A 9,158-nucleotide genomic window follows, 5' to 3' on the forward strand; every position below is an offset into this window, starting at 1 on the left:
GGGGGGAAGATAGAGTGAGGAATAAGTGCTTGAAGTTGTGTGAGGCCGTAGAAAGGCCAAACCTGAAGCTGCCTCGAACCTAAATCCCTCCTGCGGCTTTCAGAATGCTTACACTTATATCCCTACTCACTGGCTCTTGACTGAAGGGATCAGTCAATCTGGTTGTCTAGGAAACCGATTTCTTGAGCACAATGCAGTATTAGCCGACAACAAAATGTTCTGCAGGTTTTCATTTTCTAGGCTTGAATTTATCACATTTCTCATTGCTATTGCCAATTAAACAATACTACAAAAGAGGAAAGTTAGGGTGGATTTAAAACAAAAGGAATTGATCAAAATAGTGTGTCCCTACAAAGAAGAAATATGATGTTTCATTAACTTCGTCCTCGGATACTGAAAAAAAAGTGTAGCTTCCCCTACAAAAACAAACTGTGTTAGCATTTTGTATTTCTCTACTTTGTATGATTGGATAAAAAGGGACAGACCAGCTTGTTAGTGTTGATGTGCAGTAGATATGGGATCTGTCTTCAGCTCACCGTTCTGTCTCCTTGCTGAACTGCCCCTTCCCCACATCATTAACGGCACAGAGGCGGAACTGATAGGAGCGCGCCGGGATCAAACCGTTCACCGTCACCGCTGTGGACTCTGGCTCGATGTTGGCCAGCAGGATGGCCCAGGGAGCGTCTAGAAGAAAGACAAATAAACGTCAACGCCTTGTTCCTCTCATATGTTGTTCATTGCTATGCTGAACATTTGTCTTAACATCCCATGAAATGTAACACTTTGTAAGAACGGACTCAGACAATTCTAGCAAATGTTCATTATTCGTCAGAAGGGATTTTCACTCTCATGCTTACAATCAATTTGTCATGGCAGGTCACAATTTAAACTTCTAATTCAATAAATGAAACAAGTCATGGTCAGAAAAAGGGACCGAGAGCACACTATGCTGCAGATTCAAGCTGAACAGTTCTTCGCTTCTACTTATATAGATTAGAACATGCTTAGAACATATTTTATTCATGAAGTGCTGTAAAGTGATTGACTGTAGGGAAGCTTATACATCCAACGTGAGATTAAAAGCAATGATGGACATGCTTAATTAGTCTCATTGATGCTGCTTCTAAATGTGTTTTTGAGTTATTTGCTGTATTTGCTTTACAGTTAGGCGCCTTGAGAAAAACATTGACTTCATAGAAGCCTGACAGTATGGAATAAGAAATAAAAACAAACTACATTTAAAGTATTTTTTACTCGTTGCTCAACTGGGAATCGAAGAGCCAACTTCCCTCCCCATAACCCCTTATATAGAAAAATATACAAAGCATAGAAGATAGTGAGCAAAGCTAAAGGTTGAATGGAAAAGACTGGATATTTTGTGACTTACTGTTCTCAGAAACCTCCAGGATGTAGCGAATGAGGGGGCTGTTGCCATCAAAAGGCTTGGCCCAGGCCAGGTCGATGGCTCTTTTTTCCGATGCGCTCAGCACGGCTGTAGGGTTCTCTGGAGCATGGGGCAGCTGCCTGCAGGGAGCAGCAGGACAACTTTCGATAAATAAAACAATCTCTCCTATCACAGCAAATCATCCGCGGGGGACAGCGAGTTACCGGAAATGTCTGTCCTCTCTAAACGTCTAGGGCCAAATCTGAAGTAAGGCTGAATGTTTTATAACAGTTAAGACAGGTGATGAAATGTGGCAAGACAAGACTGCAAAGATGGTTTGCTGTCGAGGTGGTCACACGAGCAAACAAAAGGAGATGGATAACGCCAGAGGGGAGCGAAATGGATTGAAAGACAGGAGACAGATAGGAAAGGAATTGACAGAGCAAGACGTGAATACATGAGGCTAAAGCTATGGATCATTAATTCATTCAGCCATGAATTCAGATAAGATCAAACAGATGGATCAATCTTATAGCAATGAACCAAAACAGCATGTATACGGTCAGAAAGCAGCCAGCCAATGAAACGGCCAATAGGGGGACGGAGAACGACACAGACAGTCCATCGGTTTGGCTAACAGAAAGTTAGATGTCTCATTCATATTGAATTTATGCTTGTGTGCAAAAGAAAAACAACGGCAAGCAAAGTTTTGGGAGAAAACAAGATTTGAAACAACAGTAAAACAATGCCGAGGTGTTTGTGTGAGTGTGTAGTCTCACAGATGGAATGGAGGGGGGTGGGGGGTCCCCTGGGGCTGAAAGTGTGTCAGGTGAGAATGAGGACAGGGGAGGTGAGAAGAAACCGTCATTTATGTGGAAATGAGTCAGAGGTGTCAATAGGAAAAAGCAGCGAAAGGATGGTGGAAAGCGTGTGTGTGAGTGTTCATTAATGTGTGTACGTTTCCTAGTTAGTAGATCATGTGGGAACTTGTTTCTTCTTGTGTTATGCACTGGAGCATAGCATAGAAACAATGAGGAGAGACAACATTTAAAATAAAAACCAGGCGAGGGTGACGGTGGTTACCTGACTCTGAGGTGAGCGCTGCGGGAGTCGTTCCCCCCAACGGAGGTGACTCTGCAGGTGTACGTGCCGATGTCACCTGACCAGGTCTGGGAGATGTGGAGGGTCCCGTCTGCCTCCAGGCGCATGCGGGGGATGGACTGGACGTTGACCACTGAGCCCTCTTTCTCCCAGACATGCCTGGAATGCAAAATGGTCAGTCAGACTGATGTTGTTGTATGTCATCATGTTCTGCTGCATATTCACATCATCAACACTATCCATTTTAATACACTGTGAATAAGTAGTTGCACTTTCGAATGTAGAACCTGGATGCTATTTAAAGCTTTTACCTATTAGAGTATCACTCACAACCTCCATTTTAGAGATTTGAGAAACACGTAATCAGGCAACAACACCGTGAACAGGGCAATGACGGTAGGCCTGCAATAATCATACACAATGTATAAAACAACTTAAACACCACTGAAAAAGTACTGGATGCAAAAATGTGACAGCAGCACAACATTAGGAAAAACTGCATTTCAAAGCAACATTTGTGGAACATAACAATTCAATTATGGGTTTCTAATTATTTTTGATCCTTTTTCTTTCTTGCTCGCTTTGATTAGCATGTTAGTAATAGCCGTGTTGCTAACAATTTAGATATGTAGATTGATCTCCTTGTGCATATGAAAATGAATGGAGGGAAAATTTGTACTGAGCGTGTCCGTTTCAAAGTTTATAATGAAAAAAAAGCGGGGTGTCCAGCGGCTCAGGAAGAAATCCCTCCGGATTATAAAAGACCCCCATCACCCCAGCCACAAACTGTTCAGTCAGCTGCCGTCTGGAAGGCGCTACCGCAGCATCCGGACTAAAACCACCAGACTCAGGGACAGTTTCATACCACAGACAATAAGACTGCTAAACAACTGAACTGTTGAAACAACATCCATAACATTCATCTGCTACTTAGTAATTATTTCTCTATTTCTCTAATATATCATTCCAATAACTTGCATATAGACTCTTATTGCACTATTTCACTTTTTTAAACTATTTTTCTTTTTGTATTTACTATTTACATGCACTATTTACTTGCACTATAATTTTCTGTTTATCTGTGTTGGAGAAGCCTGTGACCTAAGATGTTCATCGGCATAACTACACCGTATGACAAAATAAAGAACCTTGAAGTTTTAGCAGGGCCTATTGGTCAGTCTTTATGCTAAGCTAGGCTAACCATCTCCTGGCTGTTCCTTAATATCTATCAGACGTGAACGTTTTATCAATGTAATGTTATCAATGTAATTGAACCATTATTAAATATCACCGTATTTCTCTTAATAAGAATAGCTATTTGGCCACAAAGCTTATTTTAATTATATGGTTTATCTTGGTGTAAAGACATGAGATAAGGAGAAATACATTTAAATGGCGTGACATTCAATAAAATGTTATATCGTAAAAACATGCGACTGAAACAACTTTAGGATTTGTGTTTCACATAATGATGGTAGGCATAAAAAGAAAGCACTTAAACGTATTTAATATGCGTGGAAAATGTCAAGCGACCCAGGTTTCTTTTATCCAGCAGTGCATATTATCACTGTTATCGCACATAGGACAGAAAACAAACAAAAGGACAAAGCTCATTGAAAAATAGAGCTGTTTTTTCATGGCTAATAGTCCAAAGGCCATTGAAACAGTAATGTAGCCTCGCCTCAAGGAGTGCAAACAGCCAGACAGGCAAAGGAACAATAGGGATTCATCAAGCTGCAGCCTCTAAAGCCCCGGATCGTGACAGAGTTAAATTAATTGGTCTATCAGCGCGACACCTGAGAGACAGTCTTTGGGAGTCTGTCAAGATAAACTCTTTAGGATCTTGCGGAGGGTGCACTGCAGCAAGGTCATCTTCACATTGCATCAAACAGGGTGCTGGGAGGAGAGCTTTTGTTCTCTTGTGTGAAGTCCCATTTGCCAGAGGTAACAATTAAGACTCATCTGTCAGCGCACGCTAATGTGTTCATTCCTGATTCCACACCGGAAGACTTCACTTCCTCATTTGTGGTTTCATGGCCATCATTAAAGTCCAAGGTGTTCCAGGCAAATGTTGCTCCCAGATTGCAGCAACGTCTGTCATTTTTGAGCTGCATTTAAACAGCTATAATAGCAGTTAAGGTAGCAGTCTGCCACTTTTGATGCTGGAACTTCTCTTTGCAGCTTGAAGTAATCATCTAGTGAAACCTGAGTGAAAAGTGCTTTTCAGTGTCACGCGAGCACCAACCAATCTCCCAGTCTCCCCGCTGTCCCTGGGTCGCATACATGGTTACAGTGAGCTTTATCAGATGTGACAGCTCAGGTCCAATAAAGTGGAGGTCTTTAACAAGTGTTCTTTTACCTGAATTTGTACACAGGGCGAATGGAAGATTGTATCTCCCAATCTCAGAGCAATTTATTTCTGAGATTCGTGCGTTGTTTGATGTTTTATCATAGCTAAAGGTCAAAGTTGGCATTTCGGGGTTATCACAAAACTTTACAGCCATTTTATTGCTGACTGAAAAAAAACTGTGATCAATTGGCAGTCCTGTGTTGAATAAATGTTGGTTACCCACAAGCCAAGGAATATAAAAGCAATGTATACTTGAATCCGAGCATATTTCAAGCCGTAATGAAGTTGCACTTGAATGAGAGGGAGCTGTTTGTGTTTCAGTCCATTGGGAATAACAGACTGCGAGTCAATTCCAGCAGGTCTTTTGGAGAGTGTTGCGGCGAGATAAAGGCAAGGCGACATTGTTTGAGTCTTGATCCTGATGCAGTACTCCTCTGCTGGGGGATTGCACATTTACAATGTAGAAAATCAGCCTCATCCTTTGTCCTCTAACCCGCAACGCGCAAATGCGGAGAGAATCCAAACATTCTCCCTCCATCTCAAGATTACACTTTGCTTGTTTTCTTGCCCTGCCTCTGCACCCCTCCCCTGGCCTTTCCTCTTTGAAACTCTTTCATTTCACAAACATCTGTTGGCAAAGAGGAATCCCTAAATCTCTCAAGGGCTTTCTTTCAGATTTCATTATTGAGACTGCATGCAGATTTGAGTAACTGCAGATGCTACTTTTTTATAAATATATTTGTTTTCATCCTATCTCTATTTGAATGGTTTTATGAAAAAAAAATATATGACAACATACACTAAATGATATGGCTTCAATTTTGCAAACAAATTGTAACGGCTTGTATGTTCAGGTTTTTTCCTTAGACTGCCTATCACCTATTTTATAAGGGAATCGAAATGTTCGACAAAAAAGATACAAAGTTGTAGCATCCCACAGCAGTTTTGAAAAACGATTTTAATAACCATCCCAAAGTGAAAGTAAACCATCCCAAAATATTTCTAACTGTAAAATCAATGGGCCTCTGTGCTAAGGGAGCAAGCGATTTTATATATATTGTATCCATTAACATCAATGAAAGAAATGAACTTTCGCGCATTAAAATAGCCTTTACACCAGAAAAGAAAACTCCACAGTACAAGGACACTTGATCATATTGAATGTTAGAAGGAGCCCTTTCAACACAGAAGTCTTTAACAAGATTGAGTTCAGAAAGTATGAAGACTGAACTGACATTCAAAGTAAAAGGAAGAAAGAAAAGGATATTCAACCTCTAATCAAAACAGCTCAATGCTACGTTTGTAGTATCCTGTATAGTCCAAAGTCCTTTATAACCAATTCTTGTAATTCTTTCATTCATTTTTGAAGGAATCAGCAAAAGGCTTTACATCTTGATGGAAATCACCGCTTTGAGTATTAGTGGTTTTACTATTTCATATTTTCGGAAGTACAGTAGGTATTCCTGTTATTGTACTGTACCATCCTAGGAAATGTGAATGACACATTGGAATGTTTAAATAGGCTTACATTCACGTTAAATCTCCCTGCAAAAACGATCAGACTTCCTATTAAAAAGAAGTGGAAGCCTCACTGCCTTCACTGGCCGCCTCATCGACTGCAACAAGAAAATGTGCGACAGAGAGAGGCAGCTTCAGCCTGTGCAGAAATCCCACTCTCCCTGTGGGACTGAACAAAGCTATGGCCTCCATCCCATCAACTGCATCGCCTGGACTGGGAACATAATGGGGAAGCAGAATAGAGAGACTGGAAGGATGGAGTCCAACTGGAGTCAGGCAGTTATTATAATGGAGTCTTGTGACATTTTGAGTAAAGGAAAGTGATGTATTAGTACATTAAAAGAACATTTTAGTTGGTTCTTTCACAGCAAAATTATGGGGATTATTTTCCTAAAGTATCTTTTGTAAAAAACACAATCCTGTGCCAGGATGTCTGAAAATGTTAAATCAATTTCAAACTAAATCCCCACAAAACCACACCAGAATAAATAATGTACTGCCAGGCAACATTTGAAATATCCGAAAAACGTGCCACTTTGACATTACATATTTTCATTTCCCAGAGCTTTGAGAAACATGCTGATGCTATTTGTGTGCTGTAGAATGAGGGAAAAAAACAAGTTTCCTGTTCATTTATGTTTGATTTGTTCATCTTCCAGCCCTGGACACATTTTCAATATAATAAGCAGATTCCAAGAAATCAGCCAGCTCTTGCCAAGATGGTAACACTTCAGATCCTAATATCAGTCTTGAATTCATTTGCTTCTCTCATCTGTCAGGACCCATTGTGTGTCTGTTAATGACTGACAGTGACAACAGAAGCTCTCTCACCCACATAAATAATAATAATAATAATAATAATACAGCCTAACAATAACAACAGCCGCTAAAATATAGCACTTTATTTGGTGACCTCAAACATGAGGTGTTCTATTTCCGAGGCGTGATTCAATATACAACAGACTAAGCGTGAAGTGAAGGAGTTTTTATTTTAGCAACCTGACACTTAAAGAGGAGAATGCCAGCAATTTAGAAAATGTATGTGTGTTGCCTCGGTGTCCCAGGCCTGAAAATACCATTATTTATGAAGGATGGAAATCTAAGAGAAAAAACAGAGACTGTGGGGCTCCACGGACGTAAAATCAGCTGCTTCACAAACAATAAATGGGTTGCTGACTTTGTGGAACTATACAATGCTCGCTGCAGGTATAAAAACTGTTATTTCATCTTCATCTGGGCGCCATTCCATTCGCATTCTTGGTCATGTGCAATGTGATGACTCTATTTAGTTTACCAAAAGCTTATTATCTAAGTATATAGGCTTTTTTGTCTAACTTAATTAGGTCTTGTAAAATTCCAACAATCAGACATATTTTAATGAAAAGAATATGCCTATTTTGAGATCAAGGCATTTAAATAAACTGTAAGGGTTGCAGTTTAACAAACTTATACAATATTACAAATAACATTACAGAAAAAGTAGGGGTTTAAATATGCATGACATGGAAAGAAGAAAATGAAATGTTTTAGTGTGCATGCGCCAATGTTGCTCCTGCTAGTTTTGTAATATTTTCTTTCTTATTTGATTTGATTTTTTAATAACTTCAATGATTACCTTTTAAGCTGTGTCCTCTTTCACTTTCTTGTAGAGAGAGATTTATATCCTTTTTTCACCGTTCTGTGCTATAGGGAGAAGCTAATCACGCTAAAGCCGGCTAGCATGGTGGTACAAGGATCTTTATTGCACATTTTAACTTAAACTTATATTTATGTAAATATGTATTAATTATATTCTACTATGGTGCAATTGTCACAAAACCTAATTCATATATTATTTGATTTGATTTTAAACAGATACATTTTAATAAGGAATGTTTACACCATAAGATCGAAGCTACCACTGAACAGATTTATCCAATACGGAGGAAGAGGTCTCTTATCTGTGGAGGAGTCTTTCTACTCGTACTATATTGCTTGACCAGGACCTAATTAGTTGAATAATAACTATTATCCTCCAACTGCTACGACTTTCAAAACACCTGCCTATATCATAATAATAGATTTATTTTGTTAGCGCTTTTACAGGTGCTCAAAGACGCTTTACAGATATAGTGAAAAGAAAAGAACAACAAATAAATATACTGTATATAGTTAAAGTCAAATTAAAATCAAACAATACAAAAACAATCACACATTAAAAGCCAGATTGAAAAGGTGAGTTTTTGTAAGTTCTTTGAAGGTGGTGAGGTCAGTGCAGTCTCTGATGGATTGTGGGAGTGAGTTCCAGAGGGAGGGGGCAGCGACGGAGAAGGCTCTGTCCCCCCAGGTCCGGTGATTGATGCGGGTGGGGATGGATAGGAGGTTGGCTTCTGATGAGCGGAGGCAGCGGGAAGGGGTGTGGTGGTGCAGCAGGTCTGTGAAGTAGGGGGGGGGGCTGGTTGTTGAGGGCTTTGTGAGTAATGAGGAGGACTTTGAAGTGGATTCTTTGACGGACGGGGAGCCAGTGGAGGTTCTGGAGGATGGGAGTGATGTGGTCTCGGGAGCGGGTGTGGGTGAGGAGGCGGGCAGCAGAGTTCTGGATATGTTGAAGTTTATGAGGAGGTTGGATGGTATGCCATAGAGCAGGGGTCACCAAACTTTTTCTGTGGGGGCCACATTATTGTTCCTGACTGTGATGGGGGCCGGGGCAGAGTCAGCTCATTGTGTAGAAGAGATTACTAGCCCGGCACAGCCATCCCCACTACTACTTCCACATTACTATATCAACACTTGATTCCTGTCACATATTTGTTTACCATTCTTTAC

At 40.3% G+C, this 9,158-nt stretch overlaps 2 protein-coding genes across 5 annotated transcripts in view; one reads left to right on the forward strand and one right to left on the reverse strand.

The window, feature by feature from the left end:
* ptpn13 (protein tyrosine phosphatase non-receptor type 13) overlaps positions 1-9,158 on the forward strand; it is a 327,111-nt gene that overhangs the window by 120,713 nt on the left and 197,240 nt on the right. The gene's annotated exons all lie outside the window — the stretch shown is intronic.
* The window catches only part of LOC104954546 (protein sidekick-2), a 75,185-nt gene that overhangs the window by 21,451 nt on the left and 44,576 nt on the right, over positions 1-9,158 (reverse strand). The window contains exons 12-14 of the mRNA XM_010781670.1: positions 2,468-2,644; positions 1,388-1,524; positions 537-684 (exon numbers count right to left, since the gene is read on the reverse strand). Of these exons, the coding sequence (XP_010779972.1) occupies positions 537-684; positions 1,388-1,524; positions 2,468-2,644 (462 nt within the window). The remainder of the gene's footprint in view (positions 1-536; positions 685-1,387; positions 1,525-2,467; positions 2,645-9,158) is intronic.

The sequence above is a fragment of the Notothenia coriiceps genome, unplaced genomic scaffold, assembly GCF_000735185.1.
Source record: "Notothenia coriiceps isolate Sejong01 unplaced genomic scaffold, NC01 NC01_scaffold00023520, whole genome shotgun sequence".
Taxonomy (NCBI): Eukaryota; Metazoa; Chordata; class Actinopteri; order Perciformes; family Nototheniidae; genus Notothenia; species Notothenia coriiceps.